Below are 25,336 nucleotides of genomic sequence, written 5' to 3'. Positions count from 1 at the left end.
AAGCATGCAACTGCAATCTGGAGGGGGAGAGTTCTATTCCACAACTTTAGGAAGCAGAACCCTGATTTACTGTCTTTATATTGTTGTTCCGCACACTTACTACCATCATCCATGTCTTTGTAATTTCAAGGTTAGACTGTTGTGCAATGTGCTGTTTGTGGGGCTACGCAATGACAAGAAAACGGTGCTCTGGGACCTGCACTGTTTACCACTGAGTTTCCAAATAGATTTTAAAAGTGTCTTTTTTTGTTCTGTTTATAGAGTACCTACTGCAATGGGGTCCTGGTCCATGACTGGGGTTCCTAGGTGCAACGGTACTACACAAATAAATAATAAGGCTAGATCCCCCTCCATAGAACAGAGAAGGGACAGCCAGCAGGGAATTTGCTATCAGGATCCTGGGGGTCTGGAATGCCTTTCTGATCTTGGTTCAAAATAGCCCAAATTTATGAACTTTCATGTTAGAGGGCCCATTTAGTCCACCAGGCCTTTAAAGAGAGCTATGGGAGATTGAAGTAGTATGGAGTTGTCATTTGTATTCAGAACTGCTGCATGGCAAGAGGGTGAGCTGGTTGAACTGTGTATCTGGCATTGTTATTTCAACTGGCAGGGCACTCAGAACCTGTGCATGGAGCTTTTTATTGTTCAAAATAATTTCACCTGTATCACCTGTAGGACGATGGCCACATGGTCTTTCTACAAAAGCAACTGAAATGCTACACTATATAAAGGAAAAAGCAAGTTTTCTATCGCAAACCAAACTAACTTCTTTCCCTGCATCTCAGGGAAAGATTGAGATTTGTCAGTTTGACTTTCTACACAGCTTTACAGTCCTTGGGTTCATTGACAATCTCTTGCATCTTCTGATGTTCACATTTTCTTCTTAGCCTCCTGTAGTATGGATCCAAAGTCTTTCAGATTTCTTCCAGAACATAAGGTATTATGGAAGCAATAAGTAGTGAGTGGACTGAAGTGCAGGTATTAATATGTCAGAGCCTCCACCATTGTGGTTTCCAGTGCAAAGTGATCTGTGACATGAGCTATGTGCTCTTAGCTGAAGGCAAAGGCACATATAGTGAATTATATCACTACAGAACCTGACTATTGCTGGTACAACACTGTCTCTCATCCTGGATGCCGTACACAGACTAAACTTCTGTTAACAGATTTCAGTCACTCTGAACAGATTGTAATGTGTTAATGCTGTTCCTGGCATCTTAAAGCCAAAACGATTGGGCATGATCAATTTCAATGGGAATTGTGTCTGTATGAGGACTGGACCCATTAAAACAATGAAAATTACCAAATCATTTTTAGTAAGTGAAAAAAGTCAAGCAAGAGCCATGAGTGATATGAAGCCATTGTTAATGTAATCTCATTACACAGGACATATACATTGCAACCCACAGGAAATAAACATTGACCATTCACTTATGAAGTTGAAATATGGGCAGACAGCATAGGTCTGAGGCCTGCTCTTTCATCTGAAAGCAAGGCAGCAACTTCCTCAGGAGCCCCTGGTTTCTAAGGCATCCTGAGAGGACCTGAAGTATTCATCATCATAGAGTTTAGGCAATAAAGCAGACATAATTCAGCTGGTATATTGCTACTTAATGCTATGAGCTGGAAGGAGGAAGAGCTGACTTACAGGCCAAGATTTTGCAAGCGCTCTCAGTCTAATTACACAACACTCAAACAACGAGAAACACTCATTTTACAAACAGTATGGTCTCTAGGACGTGTTGTTTCTCATTCAGAAGGAAACACAAAACCGTAACACTTTGGTAACTTGTTTGAACACTATGGTAAGCAAGGCTGTGCCTGTTTTCTCCTCTTTTATACCGCAGGCCCCTCCCCCCACGTTAAGATCAAGTTTTCGATCAGCCATGCTACTTAAATCAAACAATAAGAATGGGAGCCCAGATTACTCTCCCCTCCAATGTAACCTTTATAGTACATCTACATATTTAATATGCTGTCAGCTGCCTTTATTAACATGGGGCCTGATCCAATGCCCATTAAAGTCAATGGGGCTCTAAATTTAATGGACATGGCGGATTAGGTCCGCAAGGAACAAAGGAAATAAAGTAGAGTTGTAGCTGTGGCACTGTAGTCTAGTTCATCCTATGTCTTAGTAATAGATCTTCTTCACACAGGGCCTACTGCTCACATTGAAGCAGTGGCAAAACTCATATTGACCACAGTAGGAGCAGGACTAGTTCCAAAGTGCTGATTTCTGAGTGACGATGAGTTTTCTCAAAATTATTTCTGTATTTTACAACACTAATAGGTAAACCCCCTTCTGTTTTACGGTGAGTCACATCCAGATTATTTACAACAGGAGCATACTTTAGTGCAGGGGTCGGCAACGTTCGGCACGCGGCTCGCCAGGGTAAGACCCTGGCGGGCCGGGCCAGTTTATTTACCTGCTGACGCGGCAGGTTCGGCCGATTGCGGCCCCCACGGGCCGCGGTTCACCGTCCCGGGCCAATGGGGGCGGCGAGAAGCGGCGCGGGCGAGCGATGTGCTGGCCACGGCTTCTCGCCGCCCCCCATTGGCCCGGGACGGTGAACCGCGGCCCGTGGGGGCCGCGATCGGCCGAACCTGCCGCGTCAGCAGGTAAATAAACTGGCCCGGCCCGCCAGGGTGCTTACCCTGGCGAGCCGCGTGCCGAACGTTGCCGACCCCTGCTTTAGTGGTTTTGTCCACACACTACTGTTTAAGCATAATCAGAGTGGCATTGTTTCTGTTGCTACATTATTCTTCTCTTACTGACTATGTTACCTAAATTCTAATTTCAAATTCAAGGGAAAAAATCTTGCTTCATACATCAAATTATGATATGTAGTATTCATAAATTAGCACTTTAACTAAGAACATTGAGCGCTGAAAGTGATTATTTTCAATGCCCTTGGTATAGTCTAATAGCTTTAAACAAAACATGAACAAGGCACTCTTCACTCATCATCTTGCAAGTTCTCTAAAAAAAATGTAACTTTTTAGCTTTGTCAATTTAACTGCATAGATCTATCAAGAGGAATTGTTGCTACAAGTTCACTAACTTGTAATTAGAGGTTTTGCTTGTTGAAGAATATCTGCTAGTGGAAACCAGCTAAAGAAAAGTAGTCAATTTAGCAAGCTCATAGTATACATAATAAAAACAAAACAAAACGCCAACCAACCAAAATCCCTACAAGAACTCCTGGTGTCTCTTCCTGTTTTCTGTCATGTAGAGTTTGCTTCTCATCGCACGGGTGACAGCCTGGTGATTATGTATTAGGAACAGTGTCAAAAAGTGACAGGAAAATGTTTGGTTTGTAGCTTTATATTAAGTGACAAGCACCTACCATATTCTTTTTTTCCAATCAATAAATACAAATGCAAGTGGCTCTCCTATAACATTCTGAACTGTAAGTTTTGATATGCCATGTGATCACAAATTCAAGACTATTTTGTTAAACATATTTTACTACTATTGAATGTTGACAAACACCATAAAAAAGTGAAGCACTTTATACAATATTTAGAAAGCTGATTCAAAGAACTGGGAGACATTTTATAACTAAACAGTTTTATTGACTTTTTTTTTCCAAAATAAAAAACACAAATAACCACCAAGATTAAAGGCCATAGACAGCATTAACCAAATGAACCAGCCACTTGGTTATAGTAGCTGATAACTAATACAACTGGATATTATTGCATATACCCCCAGGTTCATTTATCTATCCATTACAGTTTGGCAAAATTACAATCACACAGTAGCTTTGGTTATGTAAAACCTAGTAGCAATACTTATTAAACATGATCTGTTAACATTTTATGACTGAACAGATGTTAATTCTATCCCAGTCTTGATATTTATTCTCTCATTTTTTCATCCCTCCACAATTTACAATACTACTGGCCAGGAATTAATGCGGATACACTTGCAGCCATCCTTTCTCTATAGCCCTTCTTTATCAATGTACAGTGATAAATCTTGTAGGTGATGGAGTCTGTCACCTGTTTTCTTTACAGGAGTCTCTTCAGCACCCATGCTAAGCAGCTTCTACCACCCTAGGGTGGCATCTCCCAAGAACAAGCTCTGACTTGAAGCTGAGTATTTGGAAGTGTGTATGGCTTTCAGTCTGAAACCTTTCCTGACTCTCAGCACTGGGGTTTGAACTTACTGCCTTGTCTATGAATACAGGAAAAATAAAAATCAAAAGCTTTTCACATTAGTATGCTGAGCTGCCTGCAGAAAACAGCATTAACAAAACTGATAACATAATACTACCTCAATTACAGAACTGTGCCTGAGACACTTCATAGGCCTGCATATGCTCTATAGTATAATTTTAGAAGTGTTTTAGTTTGGTCTTTTCAAAGCAACCCCAGCCTTATATTTTTCTAATGCAACACTGTAAGTTCAAAGTGACAGTCATTAGAAAATCATAAACCCAAAGGAAATTTCAAAACACTGGATGTTTTTTCCCCCTCCTACTATTTAAACAATGCGGAGGTTTTTATTCACTGAGACTGCAGCTTTGTGCTTTCTTGGAATATCTGCTTCCAGAAGGAATGTAATCTAATTTAAAATATCATTCTTCATTTGCAAGATGCTACATCAACAATAGAGGAATGTATCTACTTGTTTGTGCAGCCTTTCATTTGCATAACTCCTGTAGAAGCAAAAAGGAGTTTTGAAAGAGGAATGACTGCAGAATTAGGCTCTCAAAGAGTAACCAACTATAATACAGTAATTCCAAGACTACCACCATATCTGCTTTTTGTATTCAGATCCATACTGAGTTTGCCCTGGATAAAGATATAAATTAATAAGCCCTTCTAATGATTTTAAAATTATCCTCTTCAATCTAGACCTTTAAAACCTCTGAATACTTAGAATCACTAGATTTCACATGGCCCATATAACCATAATTATATGCACTTACATGGCAAATATTAGAAATACATGTTCCTGCAGTTGAACAGGTAATCATACTGCCTATTATTCAGTTGAACAAAGATTAAATGCTCTATAACTTGCAGTTATTTGATCTTATTATAACCCTTTACTTTAGAAAGAAGAAATAACCATCTAATTATGTTATGAGTGCATGGAACGTAGGGACAAAAACTGGTTGCCTAGTAGAAGCTGATGATAACTAAGATGATAACATTCTGTCTTAAGTGACCAGTTTAAAAGTACCCCGTGAAAATTATCTATTAAGAAGGGGTGTTAGTTTATATTTCGCTGTACTCACATAAGAAAAATAGTTAAAATCTAATTACAAAGCTGCTATGTGGTTATTTTGTGGTCTGTGAAATAAAGTTATACCCAGGATTTTTATTTAAACAAAACACACAAGACAGTATAAAAATATTTCCCAATTTAGAGTTTGAAACATTAATGCTGGATTTGTTTTTGTATAAAAAGAAATGTAATAATGGTAGATGCTTATTTTGCTTACTAATGAAAAATATACATATCAGTTTAAGGAACTATTCCAGGCTCACTGTAGCTGAGCTTGTGCTTTTGACCCTAACAATGATAAATGCAAAACATGGAATAAAATCAGTGCCGGGAACCTGAACTACATCTTATTTCTAACAATAAGACTAATTTTAGAGCAGTGTTATAATTACACCATTGCAGTGTTTACATGTATTTGCTTTGCTCAGGCAACTACAGCAGAGGCATTCCAGAAGCACCACTTCCGTTTTGAATGATGTTTATTCAGTGCAATATCTTCCTTTTCTCTTTCCTTTTTAACACGCTGGTAGTGATCTTCTTCCTTTAAGTACCATACAGGAGGCCAGCGATGTCTCTCAAAATATTCTTGATTATCTGATTTAAAACAAAAAAAAGTAATAAGATACTTAGATACTAAAACTGGGACACAAAGTAGGACATGTAAGACATTTATTTACCTTGGTTAACTCACTATCCTTTCTGTGCCTCAGTTTAACCACCAGCAAAATGGACATAAGGATACTCACCTGTCTCAGTGCAATGCTGTTATTGATTAACTAAATGTTTGTAAAGTGCTCAGAGGCTCAGATGAAAGCAGCTTAAGCAAAGCACACTGTTTATTGTTCTATGACAGAAGAATGTAAAATACATTCAGACACCAAATACATTTTTTGAGGTGAAGCATAGGGAGACATTCATGCCATTCTTAGTGCAGTTGATAGGAGTTATATACGTAAGTCTTGGTCCATGAGGCAGAAGGAGGATGCTAACTCTTTGGTTATCTGATCAGAAGAAGTCAAGATGGAGAGACTACTAGGTTTTCCATCATAGTTTAGTTGAGCTAATTCACTTGTTCATGTTCAAAGGACAGAAAAAAAAAGAAAAGAAAACAGGTCAGGAAAAGATGGGGGGGAAAGTTGAAGATGGTCTTACCTGGAGACTTAGCTTTTATTTCTTTGCGGAATTTGGAGCAAACACTGTTGTAATTGGTGCAGATGTAGTGCAAGCACCACGCTGCCAGCTGATTAGCATTGTGAAACTACAAGCAAAGACAGTCAGTTTACATTTCCTGATACTACTGGTCATCTTGCACAAAAGCTACAAGTTAAGGCAAGCATGATCCCTAAATGACTCTATTCTGCCATGATCTCAGCATTGGGGATTATTGCATAACACTCAGCAGAGACTGAGCAGCTGCTCAGAGGATGCTTCTAGCTGCACCATGTGGATTTAGAGTTATTGTTCCTTTTACACAAAAATCCACTGGCGCACTCAGTGGTCAAAATGGGATTGTCAGTGGGAGTAGCTGAGTTAGGGTTCTAACACTTTCTGTAATGTGCTGAGCACCTCCTGAAAGATGTGAACAGCTTCAACTTTATTTCACTTCAGTGGGAGTTTAAGGCCCTTAGCATCTGGCAGGAGGCACTCAGTATCTCATAGGATTGGGCTCTAACTGTGATCCTATGCACTTAAACCTAGGTTTGCAGCAGCCATCAAGTTACTACAAATCTTACCCTGTAGTAAGTAACTCCCCAGAGAAGTGTTCTCAATGATAGAACTTAAGGCACTGTTGTGAAAGCACAGTACAAAGCCTGGAAGAGGCAGTCTGCTCATAAGAAAGTAGAGCTATAATATGAGTCAGATTGGTAAAGCATGTGCATCTATTTGGCATTCTGATTGCCTGTTTAAAACCTTAACAGGTCATAAACACTTCACATTGTTGTATGGCACAGGACGCAGATCAAATCATAACAGGATTTGAATTTATGACTTCTGTACCCAACCACCACCCCAACAACCCCCATAGTTTAGCAGAACTAGCATTCTTTTCTCGGAAGAGATTCAGAACTGGGTTAGTAAGAGTGTCATGGGTCCAGACAGAGCTGAAAGCAGATGATGGGACGCTTGCAGTGGCCAGTAGGCACTACATGCCGGTCATGAAAGCAAGGGTCTAATAGCACAGGTAGAAGCCAGACCTAGTCATTAGGGTGTTTTGAAGAATCATTTGTGGACTGTAATACTTTTTTCTAACTTTGGCTGGGTGGTATTGGTGGCCTGTGATATATAGGAGATTTGATGGTCCCTTTGGGCCTTAAACTCTATAACTCAATTTCTGATATAACAAGCAAAATATCTTTTACTACCGCATCCCTGAAGAAATCATATTGCAACACTCCTTTAGGAAAACACAGTCACATATTTAGAAACAAAGAGTCAACTTTGGACTCTGTCTCTCAGGGTCTCTGGAGCTCAGGCAGAGAAGTGATGTGCTTGAATGTAACGTAGCATGATGGGCAATTCGCTCAGAGTCACAAAGGAATGGCTCGGTGTTGCAGAGATGTCCCCCTTGAGGGTGGCCACTTAGGCCATGTCTACACTGCACTTTCGTTGTTAAAACTTTTGTCGCTCAGGGGTGTGAAAAAAACATCCCTCTGAATGACAAAAGTTTTGACAACGAAAAGCGCTGGTGTGGACAGTGCTTCATCAGTGGGAGATGATCTCCCGCTGACAAAGCTACCGCTCCTCATTGGAGGTGGTTTTATTTGGTCACCGGGAGAACTTTCTCCTGCTGACAAAGAGCAGCTACACTGTACACGTTACAATGGTGCGACTGCAGCGGCACAGCCGCACCGCTGTAAGGTGCGCAGTGTAGACATAGCCTTACTCTGCCCTCCCAATGCAGGACAGGTACTACATTCATAACAATCTAATGGAGAAAGATTTAGGGGGCATATAGGCATAAAATGGTGACACTCACTGAGAATGCCTGAGTGTGAGAAAGCTAGAGAGCTTTACTTCATGGGATTTCAGGGCATGAGACACAAGGCTGGAGACACTAGGCTCTGCCACCTTACATAGGCTTCCTCACAAGTAAAAACTGAAATATGTATTTGATAGACACAAAACTAAGCCTCAATATATAGAGCCTGATTTCTCAACTGATGTGGAGAAGGTAAATTAAACATTTTAAAAGATACAGTGTTATTATCACAGCAATTAAGTTTTAAAAATTAAGATGCCGAGAAGCCTGAGTACAGTACGATAACTGTGGTCCCTCAATTCTTTTCAGTGGAAACAAGGGGTCCTTTGTTTGAAAGGCTTTATTTATGCAGATATAATGCTCAACACCATCATTTTTCAGAGTACTGCAATTGGGTAGAATGCCTTTAAAAAGGTTAAAAATCAGTCACTACTAACCTGGGCCAATTCCAAATAGGAGAGTACTTCACCATCTATGCCAATGCCATTCCCTGAGGCTTTAGTCAGCTCCTGCACAGCATGCTGCTCTGTTAAAGTAGAAAACTAATAGCTGACACTGTAAAAATACGTATTTCAGGGTAACATTATTTATAAATGCAGTTCATTTAGGGAACCAAGAACCAAAGAATTTGTGTGTTAGCATGAAAGAGAAATACAGCAACTACTGCACCAGCAGCAGATCTATTCGGACTTCTGATCAGAGTCAGAGCTGGCGTAAGCAGGTGCAGCTCCATTGTGGTCTCTGGAGTTGTCCTCATCTATCTAGGAGTAGATCCCCAGTCAACAGAGCTAGGACAGTTTACACTAGCTGAGGATTTGCCCCCTAAGTGTAAATATGTCCTTTTGTACACACAGATCTTGCATGTGCTTATGTTTATGCAATAATCACGCCTGATTCCCTAGTAGTTAGAACCTTTGGATTCCCTATAAAGGATACCTCTGAGTAAGTGCTGTTCCCAACCTGCTCTAGAACAGAGTCCAGGTACTACGCAGAATCAAAACCTCACCCCCCCATTGCTATGGTTTGGCTCTATTCATGAAGAAATTAATAATTACAGCAATGTTCACTTTGAGTCTTCTCAGGAGTGGCTGCTCCTATGGTTCCCCCCTTAGGAATGCTCAGCCTCCAGAATACACCCTCTCTCCTCAGAGAGCCACCCCTGGTTTCTTGTATCTAGGTGAGGTAAGCCACCTGCCTCGTTAAGTCAGCAGAACCCACTTACCCCTTTCCCAGAAGGCTCAACATCTGATAATAGGATGGAGTGTGTGCCAGGATGACTGGCCCCTCTGAGAGGTATCGGGGTCCAGTGCACCATTACCTGCTGCCCAGCTGGGATTAATGAGAGGCACCTTGGCTTTATAAAAAGGTGTGGGTACAGCTGCAGGTGGTTCTTGGCAGATGCCTGCAGACACTGCAGGGAGTAAGAAGGCTCCTTCTGGCCCTGAATTAGCAGGGGAAAGGCCTATAGAAAAGGCCAAACTCCAGGCAAGAGGTGCTGGGAGAGCAGGAAGACAGACCCTCAGGAGGAGGGGGTATGCCCAGCTTGGGTCTGGGTTGAAAGAAAGGAACTTTAAGGAGAGGACTGACCCTCGGGGGGAGGGACTGGGTGTCAATGAAACCGGGTTGATGACTTTGTAAGTTTGAATTCTGTTTTGAAAGACTTTGTGCAGGACTTAATAAATGAGACCCCAGAAGGGGGAGTGGTTTGAATATCTCAACAATGGTGGACTTCTAAAAGGAGCCTGAGTGAACAGGGAACTGAGACAGGCCTCATCAGAGCCACACTTGGCCAGAAGGGGGTGCAACAGAGCAGGCATTCCTTCTGACAGAATGTTAGAGACAACCACAGCTGGCCTGATTCAACTCCATTGTGTGCAATCATAGCAACAGGACAAAAAGTAGCCTTTGAATTCACAATAAATATTTCACTAAATGAGACAGAATAAGATGTTCTTACCATTAAAAGCACATTTGTTCCACAAATACTGAGAAGGATATCTATATAAGGCCCCACAAAAATTTTGGTAGGAGCAGGGCCTAAGTTAGTTCTGTAATGCTGTCAACAATTGAATGTCTTGTTGCACAACTTAAAGCTACCTGAGGGCTTGGGTACATGACACTCAAGGAAATGACTAAAATTCATCTTGAGAATTTGTTCAACTTGGTCTTCCCATCTCTCAGAATCTCCACCCTCTTTTGGTATGATGCTACGAAACAGAAAAAAAATCACTATCTAGAAGTTTGGTGCATGTGGATTTAGTATTAAAGTATCCCATGCTGCTGTTTTGGTCTAACTTAAAGATGGAAAAGTTGATTTTCTTGAAATTATGCATGTGGAGCCCCCATATTTACAGCAGAATAACTAACTGACTCTAGTTTGGGCAGTAAAAATAGATCTGGACAGCACTCTACAGAGAGTTTGAATCAGATCAATTTTAAATTGGCTCAGTTATTATGCTCTCTAAATGGATTTTATCATGGAAAGCCTAGTTCATTATAATGGAAAGCTTAGTGTCCCTACTGTTTTGCTGTAAGTTAAGAATAATAGAATGGACATTATGAGTTGCAGACATTATATTAATGCTGAAGAGAAGGTTTTCACTTCCTATTTCTAAAGTATGGAACATTTTAAAAGGACTGCATTAATTTAGCACAAGTCCTAGAGAGTGGAAAGAAAAAGACAAGTACATTTTTTAAAAAGTGAAAATACCATATTGTAATACAATTTGGCTTTATATAAAGGAATGGCATTTCTTTCCCTCAGCATTCATGGCAAAAAATATTGTATATGTTCAAAAATCACTAAGAAGTAATACAGCAGTCCATGAAGGCATTGCACCTGCAAAGAGTCAGAATCCTTACCTGCCAGTGCAACCAAGTGTGGGAGGCAAAATCTGTTTGCCAGTGCAATTAATTCAAGCATGTCCAGCTCCTGACTCGATGATAATTGCTTGGTATACAAATAATCCAGAACTGCCTGCATAGAAGTCTTGTTTATGTTGGGAAGAACAACCTGGAAAAAGGTATTTTAAAAAATGTTCTCTAGTGAAAGATAGGTAGTCAAGCACTTAGCGCATACAGGCCATATGCTTCCTCTCCCACCTTGCTATCCTTTTCCCTTCTGTCATGTTTTAGAAATATAGTAAAATATTAAAGAGAGACTCCACATTAAATTTAAAGCTCAAGAGCTTTCAACAAATCTGTCAGATTCTAGCTATGTATGTACATGAAGTCAGATCCTCAGCCAGTTTAAATGTATGCAGCTCCACCAAAGTTAATGTAAGTTGCAGCAGCAGATCATCTGGGCCACACCTTTAAAAAGTGGGACTGTTTGATGTCAGAGCAGTTACCAGTAAAGATCAATGGATGGTATGGTAATATTTCATGGCTATCAATAAAGCAACCACTTTTTCTTTATAAACAGTGTAGCTGTCACTGCTGTTTTGAATACTGTCTGGAATATTAGAGTTGTTTCTTACTTGTATAGACTCAAGTGTTCAGGAGCAGTCAGTGGGTTATTGCCAAATAAGTCCCAGAGCTGCATCCCCATAGTCCATTGTGAAAACATATACACCTTGAATAATGAAGCCTAACTCCCTATGATGCACAATCTTTTCAATAGCAATCAGATAATGGCACTAAGAAAAGAAATGTCAATGCTTTGGGCCGGGATATTTTGGAGAACATGCAGTAAAACAACTAACAGATAGAAAAATAATTAGAACAAAAAATAGTTACAAACAGGGATTAATGTACTTCAGTCTGATTGATCAGAAGTGATCCTGGCTTATGGTTATATTTGTATCATCAACACTGGTTAAAGCTTTCTATTTTCCTATCCAAAGTCACATACACCAAGGCACTCCATAAAAAACTCAAATATTGGTTAGCCTAAAGGATGGAGAAAAATACACAGAAGCCTTGTGAGCAGGTTGTTCCTTTATGGCTTTGGACCACTCGTCAGTATTAGCTAATTGGTGCTCCTAATATAAATACTATTGAGCTAAAAACAATTCAGAAAATTATCTTCTACTGCTAATTATTTTTCAATAGCTAGCAGTACTACTTTTTCTACAGGGATTGCTTTCGATAGCTCTAATTTGCATCTCCATTGCTATTAACACTTTCAGTTAATTAGTAATGAATGAAAGCGGAGAACAGCAAGGCTGTGGCTAATGCAATACTGATGAATGTAGCCATAGCAGGTGTCAAAAAGGAAGAAAGCCCAACTCCTCCCCAATTAACATAAACATAGGCTGGAATTTTTAAGGGGTTTAAGTGATTTGGGTGCCCAATTCCCTATCAAGTCAATGGGAGTTGGATGCCTAATTCCCTTCCTCTCCTTTAAAAAATCCCAGCAGTACACTTAAACAGGCATTGAGAATTGTGTTCAGGGCCGTCCAGAGGATTCAGGGGGCCTGGGGCAAAGCGGGGGAGCTGCGGCGCTTGTACTCACCTGGCAGTGGTCCGGGTCTTCGGCAGCATTTTGGCGGCGGGGGCCCTTCAGTCGCTCCGCGTCTTCGGTAGCACTGAAGGACCCCCCACCACCGAAATGCCGCTGAAGACCCGGACTGCCGCCGGGCCAGGGCTCGCAGGGCCCGAGGCCTGGGGCAAATTGCCCCACTTGCTCCCCCCCCTCTGGGCGGCCCTGATTGTGTTTACTATTTCAACCTTTGTTAGTAATGGCATACAAACCTTCTCACATAAAAGGGACTAAGATAAATTATAGAATAGGGCAATGATTTTCATAAAATGACTAGTGATTTTGGGCACCTCAGTTTTTAAGAGCTCCACTTGCAACACTTTAAGGAATCTGGTTTTCAGAAGGTGAGTGATGAGCATTTTCTGAAATTCAGGTACTTTTAAGGGTGTCTTAAGTTAGGCAACCGAAATGACACACACAAAAAATCACTAGTTACCTGGAAAATATTAGTCCATGATTTTTTTTTAAAGTAGCAAAGCAAAATTAAATACCCTTGTTTTGCTGTAGGTGAAGAAGAAAATAGACAAAATAATCTACTCCAGTAAACGAAACACATACAATAGCGGCAAACTTAATATGTCTGTCCCTGCAGCCACTAGAGGCTGGATCCAAAATTCACTGAAGTCAGTAGCAGCCTTTCAACTAATTTCAATAGGGTTTGGATCAGACCCTTTGTCGTGTGTCATTTGATGAAGCAGCTGCCACATTGGATCTACTGGCTTGTCAGTCCAAATGCAAGTTACACTAAGAAAAGTTGGTTGTAACACGGATTATTTTTTTATTAACTTGCATATTGACCATTTAGTGCTTATCTTATAAAAATCTGTGTTCTACCTACAGAATTCAGACAAATTTCATTGAGAAGCAAATCATTACGTTTCTGTAAACTAGACCAACGCAATATGCTATATACACATTCCAATTTATACTTTTAAACTCTCAGATCCAAGTACTATATTGCACAAACTCCAGAAAACTAAAGTTTAGTACATTTAAAATATTAAATTGCAAAAGATGAGCTAAGACTATTAAATTTATTATTAGAAATAGGCTTGTGTAAAATGAATATATATTCTTATTGCTATGTATTGCTTACTACAATCGAGGTATGTATTTTTAATGACCAACTTGCTGAGTGTGCCTCTGGGGAGGGAATTGTGCTTACTGCTATATTAAAAGTAATGAGAACAATTTAAATAGAACAGTCTTCTAGAATATTAAATACAAAAAAGTTCAGTTATAACAACACTAAGGGGCATATTTTCCCCTGGATGTTAATGTAAGTCCCATTAATATTAAGAAGACAACAACATGACAAAAATCAGGAAATCAATAAATTTGAAAAAAGGACTCTGCAAAGACTGATCCAAACAATCAGCTTAATGCACACACAGCCCTTCCCAAAAGTTACTGGACTGCCTAAAAGAGGTCTTTGCCATGACCTACTCCACTATGTTGAGACAGTTTACACAGCATCTCATACATGCCCTACACAAGAGAACAAGGAGACTGGGTCAGTATTAAGTCCCTAGTTTTTGTTGATGTACTGTAAGCCAGGTCCATTCTATTAGTTTAACACATTGGGTTGCATATATAGTCTTGTGACACTGACAGACCAGCTGACTTTGTATAACCCATAACAACTTAACAGGAGGCATTACAATTGTAATCAAGACAATTTACTTGAATGTGAAAGATGCTAAGAGTATTTGTCTGTGTTTACAAATATCCTGTTAGAAGTTTAACAATGTAACCAAATTAGCTTGTAGATACTAATTTCCTTTCCTGGCCTTACATTATGTATGTGAATGGTTCACTTAACCTTAATATCAAAGATGTGAGATACTGCAGGAAAACTAATATTATTATCTACATCAGTGGTTTTCAAACTTTTTTTCTGGCGCCCCAGTTGAAGAAAATTGTTGATGCCCCCCGACTCAATGGAGCTGGGGATAAGGGGTTTGTGGGAGGGGCTCAGGGCTGGGGCAGAGGGTTGGGGGTGCAGGGGTGAGGGCTGCAGGGTGGGGCCGGGAATGAGGGGTTTGGGGTGCAGGAAAGGGTTCCGGGTTGGGGGGAGGCTCAGGGATGTGGCAGATGGTTGAGGTGCAGGAGGGGGTCAGGGCTCTGGACTGGGGGTGCAGGCTCTGGGGTGGGGCCAGGGATGAGGGGTTTGGGGTACAGGAAGGGGCTCCAGGTTTGGGGGTGGCTCAAGGCTGGGGCAGGGGATTGGGGTGCGGGGTTGGGGCACAGGCTTACCTCCGGCGGTTCCTGGTCAGCGGTGCAGCGGGAGTGCTAAGGCAGGCTTCCTGCCTGTCCTGGCACCGCGGACCGCGCTGCACCCTGAAAGCGGCCAGCAGCAGGTCCAGCTCCTAGGTGGAGGTGCGCAAGTGGCTCCGTATGGCTCTCAACCATAGGCACCGCACCCCCCCCCCAAGGCTCCCATTGGCCGGTTCGCGGAGCCAGTGTTCGGAGCGGGAGCAGTGCACGGAGCCCCGTGGCCCCCTGCCTAGGAGCCAGACCTACTGCTGGCCGCTTCTGAGGCGCAGCGCGGTGTTGGCACAGGTAGGGACTAGACTGCCTTCGCTGGCCAGCACCGCCAATCGGACTTTTAATGGCCCTGTCAGCAGTGCTGACCAGAGCCACCACGACCCAATCCCTTCCATTCTGCGACCCAGTTCTGGGTCACGACCCACAGTTTGAAAACCACTGATCTACATGATCTTCAGCTTAAACTATCTATGTTATAATGGAGGACCTGCTAATTGCCTTATGTGAATGAGTGGAACTAGTTTACCTGTGTATGCATAGGAAATAGAAGATTAGCTTCAAAGCAAAGGTGATCTGCATTGCCTATTCCTCCTCGGGGGAAGGCCCTGCTATTAGGAATGTAAAATATTCATCGGTAAGCATTAGTCTTACTGGTTAACCCGCCTTAACCATTAACCCCCAGGCTGGCCGGCCTGGCCGGCCCTTTAATCGGTTAACCGTTTACACTAAATAAATTTTTAGTTTAAATGGTTAACTTTTAAAACAATATTTACATCCCTACCTGCTACGACAATTTCTGTGAGGAGGCTTGTCAACCTGCTAGAGAACTATAAAAGAGAAGCCTCAGGCCAGACCCTGTCATCTCAAGTCTGCTGAACTTTGAACAGGGAAAGTTTATGCCTTGAGATTGCGATCTTCCAAATAGTTATTTGGAGTACTCTGGAAAATACACGGAAAGGCTTTATATCAGACTTTACATCTAAGCTGCCTTTGGATTCTGACTTGTTGGGATGATTCCAGAGCGACTTTTATAAGCCAGCAGTTTATTCTATCACTGCTATGATCCTGAGCTATGAACACTGAAAATCACTGGCATGTATATGATCCTTTAACCATTCAATAACTCTCTTCTTTTCTATATTATTAAACCTTTAGTTTTTAGTTACTAAAGGATTGGCATCAATGTGATTATTGGGTAGGATCTAAGATTCATATTAACCTGGGGTTAAGTGACCTCTCACTATATTAGACTTGGCTGTCTAGATGGAAGCCAAGGGCTGGAATGCCTAAAGGGGACTGTGCTTGGCTCCTTGTTAACCAGGGTGGTATTGCAGAAGCTCTTTTGTTACCGGCTTGGTGAATCTCATTATAGAAGAAATCTCCAGTTTTGGGGAATTGTCTGCCCTATTTCTTGCAGTCTGCCCTGACTGTGGCATTCTCAGTGTAGCCCATCCAGACACCCGGTCACAAGAATATTGCCTTTTTTTAAACTCAACTTCACGAACCCTCTCAAAGGGCTAGCAGAATGATTTAATTTGTAATGGCCCTGATTATGCAAATATATATGTACCCAACCTTTTGAAACACTTTTAAAGAAACCCACAACACATTCTAGGACACAGACTACTTGGGAGCTGTTATGCTGTCATATAAACACTTACACAGTTTGGAGAACAATATTCCTTCTGAAAAGCAGTTATGTGGGCCCAGGAGTTGTGCCTTAATTGGCAACGAAACACTTTTTTTGATGCTAAAGGAAAGATGGAGCAAACCCATTTAAAACAGGGCATCTAGATAGAACTTTTGCTTATTGGGGGGAGAGTGGGGATAAAGGCTTATATTTAAATCATTTCCCTCTCTTATAAGTTGACCTAAATGGATTTCCCCCCCTCTTTTTAAAAATACTAGAAGTGATTAGATCATACTATGGAAAAATAACTTCAAAATGTTTTATGGATCTGTACTTTTAATAAAACTTATTTTTTTAAAGTTAGGCATGTAAAAAACTGTCTTGAGACTTCTTGACTTATAACAACTTTGAGTTCAAAATTAATTTTTTAATTTGCTGACACAGCAAGCAGTGGTGGCAACATAACGTACTGCTGAGGGCAAGCTATTGTTCAACGTATTCTAACTTAATGTCCCAATAAATAAAGGACACTTCGGGTCTACACATAAACACACAAAAGAGATTGTCTGCCAAGTCTTAAATAAATAATTGTTTCACAGAATACCACAATGCTTAAAATAGCGACCCTAAAAAAATACATGAAATACAATTATCAAAGTGGACAAATACCTCACTGTTTGAACTTTCAACAAATGATCCTCCAAACATAGCAGACATCCATTCACAGCTACAAATCAGCAGTGGCTTGTGGGCATTTATGCTTCCATCATCCAACTTAAATGTAACATCTGTCATGGGATCAAGAAACAATCATAACTACAATTGTCAGTGCTTGAAGTGGAACCTATTACTAGTTCAAGACATAGTAAGAAGCACACACTTGTTAGTAAGGAATTGCTTCCTTGATGTTTTTCAGAGTCTTTGATTTTATAGAGGTAAGTGAAGAGCAATTATGACAGCCTTGACCTCAATAGGAGACGATGGGAGCTCAGCACTTTTGAGAATCTGGCCCCTTATTTAACAGCCTAAATGTGGATTTTAGGAGCCTAACTTTAGGTTCCCATTGTTGAAAATGTTGGCCTTCAGTTATATAGTAAACTTTGGGCCCATTGCCCCTCTCACACTGACTTAAGTCAGGAATAACTATTGAAGCAGGTGGAGTAACACTGGCATAAGTGAGAGGAGAATTGTGGCCTTTTCTATGAGAGTTTATTTACTCACCAGAAAATGTACCTTTGCAAAGACACTCTTTTATCCGGTTTGCTTTCCTGACATGAAAGGCTTTAGTAATCTCTTGATTCATGAAGGCTTCTTTATTCATAATATTTTCCACCATCATCCGCAAGTCAAATACTTCCAAGATTTCAGCAATCTGTGCTAATCTTGTCAGATCTTTTTCACTTTCATCCAGTTGCCCAGCATATAGAAATTGTAAAACAGTTTTAAAAGGCCCAGGCTGAACAGAGGAATCCATCTTGACCACAGTTACAGGACATTTCCTATTAGATACAGGGTTGATTTGTATTTCCTTATGCATACTAACAAACCCTTTACCCAAGGAGGACAAAGCTCTCCTTGTAGAACTAGTTTCTTCAGTTTCAAGTTCTAGCATCTTTAAAGTCCCATCAGTTTCTGGTACTGGAAGTTTGGCATCAAAAGTTTTTAAATTTGCTTCATCACTGTCATCATCTGTTTCAAGATGACTTGTTCTAGACAGGAAGTCCCTACTGGTCTTATCTGTACTACACTGTATTTCACTGAAGTCTGGAGATTCTTCACATTCCATTAAAAAAAGGTCATAAAACTTTGAAGAGGAGGTAGCTAGGTAAATCTTGTGAGCAAAAATGTGATTCTGCTCCTGAAGAACAAACATAACATCTGCACACAACGGATTGTCTAACAAATATCCAGCCTCATTCATACTGGTTACAGGACACTCTGGGATTTTAATAACTGGAGGAGGTGCCTTTGGAGGTAGGAATGGAGCCTGAAGTAAAGGTTTTTGGACCTTCTTTAAATGTGATTTCCAGAACTGCAGGTGTCTCCTGGATATTAGTGCAGCTCTGATTGCATTATCAAAAACATCCTTAATTCCAAACTGGTCAAATACACTAGTTTCATAATATGGTATCCCAAGCTCCTTGGCAACCTCTCTGCCTCTTTCTGGTGGTAAAATATCTCCCCTTTTTATAGGCCTAGGATTGAAATAAAATACAATTAAAACAAAAACAACAAAAAAAAACAAAAATTCACACAGAAAGCAGGGCTGTCATTAACCACATTCCAGAAAATCTAGAGCACAAAGAAGAACATGTATTATCCATATTATTCAGGTCATAAAAATAAAAATGGTAGCTGGCATGGCTCATGAAGACCCTTGAAAATCTGCAACCATTGTACTAGACACTTCAAAAATATTACCTAATAGATAATCTGGTAAGAAAGTTTATATTTGGTAGATACTTTGTAATATAACCCTATTACTTAAATATAGGTAGGCATTATTTCACAATATGAAGCAAGCCTTCAAATCCCATTCACACTTATCCAAATTAAAAAAGCTGGCAGCCTGCTAAAATAATAGCTGAACGTGGACATTCTGAAGAGCCAGGCCCATGACACTGCCAAAAACAGCAGCATCAGCATATACATTGACTGCCTGAGAACTGGCAGAGCAGCTACAGGAAAGGTGGGGAGGGAAAAAGAGAAGAAAGCTGGGCTTGGGTCTGCTAGGCCTGGCCACATCCCCTTTCCCTAGACTCAGCATACAATACTAGCAGGTTACTCCCATTCCCGTGGGGGCACATGGGGCAGGAGTGAGCTGGACCACTCAAATGACCCAGTGGGTCATTCCCTCTTGGGATAAGAGCCTTCTCCTGTTGCCAGCTAATGTAGTTAGTTAGTCCCATAATTCAAGCAGTAAAAGTCTGTGCTAAAAATTCAGGGTTCAAATCCTGTTGAAGATGTTGAAGGTGATGGAGGGCTGTTATACTTTTTTCCAAAAAAAAAAAAAAAAAAAAAAAAAAAATCCTTTAAAAAACCAAAATATTAGGAAATAATATTACAGATATGAAGAGGATATTGTTTAGATTGGACAGTCAAGCATTTGAAAGTTAGGGAATGCCAGGATTTACAGGTGCTCATGAAACTTTAATTCAGACCCCCATGCATTATGGGACACTCTTTAAGTTACATGATCATATAGTATTTTTTCTACAGGTCCCGAAAATAATTCAATGCACAGATTGGATGCACAAAAGGGAGAGAATTAAAATAGTAAGGGCAACAGTAGATATGTATATTCCTAACTTTTGCATGCTTGACTTTGCAATATAAATGACTTTCTTTTAATGTGTTTTTTTTCTATGTAAAATATATACCCACTTTGCTCTATGCCGTGCTCTAGGGTTACATTTTCAAAAACCAAACTGACCCCCAAATGCCAAAGTTATGGTGTGTCTGGCTAAAGTGGCAATTGGCAGGAATAATACATAAATTCCAGTGGCAAAACTCATAGGCATCATGCCATAATGTAAGATCTCTGCTGCTCACTATTTAAATATTACTGTAATGCCCAGATGGCTCAACCAATATCAGGCCCTATTGTATTAGGCACTGTAGAAAATGCATTGTCAAACAGCATTTCACTAATTAAGAGCTTACAGTATGAACAGACAAGAGAACAGACAGGATGTGAAACAGTGTTATTTATCCTCATTTTATAAGATGGGAAACTAAGGCAAACAGACAATACTGGGTGATAATATAATTTCTTTTCAGAAAAATAGTATATTTGATTAAAACCCAGAAACTTTTAAAATGTTAATTTTTTTTAAACTTTACCTTGCTAAAGGCCGTCTGGCTCGATTAACAGCTTCAAGATCAGCGTAACGAAGATCCAGTTGGCAGCCAACCAAAATAACAGGTGTGCGAGGACAAAAGTGCTTGATTTCTTGATACCACATTGTTTTCACATGATTCAAGGAATTAGGATTAGCAATTGAAAAACACAGAACAACTACATCAGACCTAAAACGAAATCAAGAGAAGAAAAATATATATATATATATATATATATATATATATATATATATATATACACACACACACACACACACACACGTAATCAAAATTCATCTTTCCATTGCAGCTTCATGTATTTTCATTAATCTTCACTGACACTGCTCAACCACACTTTCAAAAATACACTAAATCCCTGATATTAGAATACATCTTATTCATCAGAAGCTTTATAAAAACTACACAGTCCAACACAACAGCATGTGAACACAACATATCAGATATAGAAAGCTTCTTCATTCCAGATTCAATGTAAGTTATATACAAGCAGAGTGTTGGTCTATTCTGTAGAAGTTTACAGTAGCTAGAGTTTGCTATTCTCTATTTTGACTCTGCGGGATTGTCATCACCTGCAAAAACATTTCTGGTCACTGACACCAAAATTTCATATTATCAGGCCAGTGAGTCTGGTCAGCCATGTTGGGAAAGAGACTTGGTGAAAAACACTTTGAACAACAGACTCTAATCTGTTAAATCATGCTGTGAGAGCATGCTGCTGGTGTCAAGCTCTAAAACAAAGCTGCACAGCATAGAGACATCAGGGGTACAGGGCACAGCCCCTTACTGGTCTGGGTTGAACCCCAAAGCGTCACCTAGCAGTTGAGTAAAAATGTGAAAGGCTTCAGGATAGCCAAATGAGCACACAGGTCACATTCCTGAAACTGTAATGAAGAAATACATTTATCGTACACCTCTATAGAATGATGAAATATTTGTTGTGTGGAGTGACTGCAAGACAGTACCTCCAAGATCTTTAATAAAGTCTTCAAAATTGTAATTGATGAAGAATTTCCAGCACTGACCATTTCTTTAATATGGACAAAACACCTCTCACCCCAAAAAACAATAGAATGGAACAGGTAAAAAAACAAAACAAACAAAAAACAACAATGTAGGTAAACAATTAACAACTAAAATGAGATTCTGAAAAAAATCACTGACATTTGTAGCTATTAGGAAAAAATGCTTTAGCATAAGAGATTGTCACACTGTGTGTGTATGGGTCCGTGCATATGCAATTGTAAGGATCAAGATAATTTTTTGTAGCAAACGATTCTATACAACTGTTTTGTTTCATGTACCATTCTTCTATCAAAAACTAGGGGACCAACTCAGGAAAACACGTAAAGCAAAATTTTAAGCATGCGCTTAAGGGTTTTCCTGAATTGGGCCTAAATCATTGTTCGTTATTTGAGAGACTGCTATTAGAAACTGGCTCCCAGCTCTTGGTCCCTCAGCTGATAGATGCTTGAAGCATCATGAATGTAATATAAATTGCATACCCCTCTTAGGAAAAGGAAAGTGCTGACTAGTAGCTTTAAGAAGAATTGAGAGAAAGGGGACTTGTTTTAAAAAAAACAAGAGTTATCCCTAAAGAGTCATCAACAGAATAGTCAGCAGCTAAACTCACCAATAAGCTGCCCATCTCATTTCTATTAAGCTTTAATTTAGCACAAATTTATTGTGTATGCAGTTTGTGTAATGAATAGATAAAGTAAGACCTGTGAATCTCAACATTGGCCTTTTAAATCATTAATGAAACTGTTCAGTACTGCTGCTTTCTACATTTCATTGAGGACACATATCTAGCAAGACTTACAGTTTCTAAAAATAGCCACATGCAATGCAGATACTGCTGAGAGCTTACATTTAATACAAGAGAAGTGCTCTTGCTCTGAATTTATACCTTATATAAACTACAGCACATCCATAATATCTAGAGAAAAGGCACTTTAAATTTTTTAAAAAATTATCAGTTAAACAAAGAGGGGTAGGTGGCATATACACTAACTTTCCATATGCTTTTGAGCGCTTGCTACAAATTCAGATGGTCTCAAGTGCAATAAGTTTGATAGAGCCAACCCAGACCCTAGTGGGCATTTGTCCAGGTCACAAAACCATCACACAGTTTGGCAGTTGACAATAAAAATAGTAAGGTGAAGTGATGGGGGCTGAGGAAGTGAGAGGAAGGGGGAACATTGACAAAGTGAGAGGAAGGGGGAAAACTGTGTAGTGTGTACTCATGAAGTACCTGGCTCAATCTCTGCTATTACTGTTTAAATTCAATTTCATTAGCGTTGCCAGAAAGAAAAGTGTGAGTATCTTACTGTGTGAATATTTGACAGCTGAATTCACGCTAACTGTAACTAAACATCTAATACATTTTATAGTGAAACAGGACAGAACTTAAAGTCAGTCTCGGCTTGATGATCAGAGGTTACTCGGGCTGTCAAGTAATCGCAGTTAACTCACACGATTAACTAAAAAATATGAATCACAATTAATCGCAGTTTTAATCTCACTGTTAAAGAATAGAATACCAATTGAAATTTATTAATATTTTGGATGTTTTTCTACATTTTCAAATATATTGATTTCAATTACAACACAGTATCCAAAGTGCTCACTTTATATTATTGTTTTTGATTACAAATATTTGCACTGTAAAAATGATAAAAGAAATAGTATTTTTCAATTCACCTCATACAAGTACTGTAGTGCAATCTCTTTATTGTGTAAGTGCAACTTACAAATGTAGATTTTTTTTGTTACATAACTCCACTCAAAAACAAAACAATGTAAAACTTTAGAGCCTACAAGTCCACTCAGTCCTACTTCTTGTCCAGCCAATTGCTAAGACAAATAAGTTTGTTTACATTTACGGGAGATAATGCTGCCCTCTTCTTATTTACAGTGTCACCTGAAAGTGAGAAGAGTCGTTCACATGGCATATTTGTAGCCGGCATTGCAAGGCATTTATGTGCCAGTTATGCTAAACATTCGTATGCCCCTTCATGCTTCGGCCACCATTCCAGTGGATATGCTTCCATGCTGATGATGCTCGTTAAAAAAATAATGCATTAATTAAATTTATGACTGAACTCGAGGGAGAACTGTATGTCTCCTACTCTGTTTTACTCACATTCAGACATATTTTTCATGTTATAGCAGTCTCGGATGATGATCCAGCACATGTTGTTCGTTTTAAAAACACTTTCACTGCATATTTGACAAAACACAAAGAAGGTAATATATTTCTAAAGATAGCTACAGCACTCGACCCAAGGTTTAAGAATCTGAAGTGCCTTCCAAAATCTGAGAGGGACGAGGTGTGGAGCATGCTTCCAGAAGTCTTAAAAGAGCAACACTCCGATGCGGAAACTACAGAATCCAAACCACCAAAAGAGAAAATCAACCTTTTGCTGGTGGAATCTGACTCAGATGATGAAAATGAACATACGTTGGTCCGCATTGCTTTGGATTGCCATTGAGCAGAACCCGTCATCAGCATGGACGCATGTCCCCTGGAATGGTGGTTGAAACATGAAGAGACATATGAATCTTTAGCGCATCTGACACGTAAATATCTTGCAACTCTGGCTACAACAGTGCCATGAGAATGCCTGTTCTCACTTTCAGGTGATATTGTAAACAAGAAGCAGGCAGCATTATCTCCTGCAAATGTAAACAAACTTGTTTGTCTGAGTGATTGACTGACCAAGAAGTAGGACTGAGTGGACTTGTAGGCTCTAAAGTTTTACATTGTTTTGTTTTTGAGTGTAGTTATTTTTAGTACATAAATCTACATTTGTAAGTTCAACTTTCATGATAAAGAGATTGCACTACAGTACTTTTATTAAGTGAATTGAAAAATACTATTTCTTTTGTTTCTTTTTTATAGTGCAAATATTGTAATAAAAAATAATAATATAAAGTGAGCACCGTACACTTAGTATTCTGTGTTGTAGTTGAAATCAATATATTTGAAAATGTAGAAAACACAAAAATATTTAAATAAATTGTATGCTATTATTAATCGTGCGATTAATCTTTTTAAATCACTTGACAGTCCTAGAGGTTACCATTTAAAACTTAATATATAGCTGGATGAACCATCCAAGTAGTACAAGCATAATGTTGAGTTGTGGGGGAAGTTGGTTCCTTCAACTATATCAGTATGATTCTAGGTTTGTTCGGAATTATGGGATCTAACATTTTCTGTTGTATTCCTAGTGGAGTGAAAAAAAGAGAATGAAGGAAAATACGTATGTTATAGATTTATTCTTTATATTGCCTTACGGGCTAGCATCACCAAGATTGGGTCCCTGTTGTGCTTGGTGCTGTGCAAACACATAGTAAGAACCAGTCCTTGTTATAAAGAGCTTAAAAGCTAAACAGACAAGATAGATAAAGGACGGGAACAGAAACAGAGGCACAAGAGAGTAGCTCACGCCACAGGTGGTAGAGCTGGGAATAGGACCCAGGTGTGCTGGCTCCCAAGTGGACAGACAAATCTTGCTTACCATACTCATATGCAAGCAGCTTCACTGAAGTCAGTGAGTAAGGCTGGGAGGATTTCGATCACCAAAATAGATATGTGGGGGTAAAATGCAGGAAAGAGGAATTGTCAACACAAGCAAAACATTGTTTGGGCACTTATTTTAACTGGGTATCTTTTCTTGTAACATAGGGGCTACACAAATTTACTCCTTTATTTATCCACTGAAGTACAACAGACAGCTTAATTTTTGTTAATTAAAAGGGAAACTGGTTGAAAGCCACGCATTAACACCCCCAAACATTAAAATCCTTACCAAAGTTATTAAAACCACCTGAGACAATTAAAATGGAAAAAAAAACATTTCCAAAGAGAAG

The 25,336-nt window shown here is 39.6% G+C and overlaps 1 protein-coding gene across 2 annotated transcripts in view; it reads right to left on the bottom strand.

The window, feature by feature from the left end:
* Positions 1–5,663: 5,663 nt before the first annotated feature.
* RHOBTB1 (Rho related BTB domain containing 1) overlaps positions 5,664–25,336 on the bottom strand; it is a 33,987-nt gene continuing 14,314 nt past the window's right edge. For both annotated transcript variants that reach the window (XM_065408304.1, XM_065408303.1), the window contains 7 exons: positions 20,444–20,629; positions 17,822–18,795; positions 17,270–17,388; positions 11,082–11,232; positions 8,657–8,745; positions 6,392–6,497; positions 5,664–5,833 (listed from right to left, as the gene is read on the bottom strand). In XM_065408304.1, the coding sequence (XP_065264376.1) occupies positions 5,664–5,833; positions 6,392–6,497; positions 8,657–8,745; positions 11,082–11,232; positions 17,270–17,388; positions 17,822–18,795; positions 20,444–20,629 (1,795 nt within the window). The remainder of the gene's footprint in view (positions 5,834–6,391; positions 6,498–8,656; positions 8,746–11,081; positions 11,233–17,269; positions 17,389–17,821; positions 18,796–20,443; positions 20,630–25,336) is intronic.

Source organism: Emys orbicularis, chromosome 7 (assembly GCF_028017835.1).
Source record: "Emys orbicularis isolate rEmyOrb1 chromosome 7, rEmyOrb1.hap1, whole genome shotgun sequence".
Taxonomy (NCBI): Eukaryota; Metazoa; Chordata; order Testudines; family Emydidae; genus Emys; species Emys orbicularis.
The sequence above is the reverse complement of the archived record's forward strand: the minus strand, read 5'-3'. Positions and strand labels throughout refer to the sequence as shown.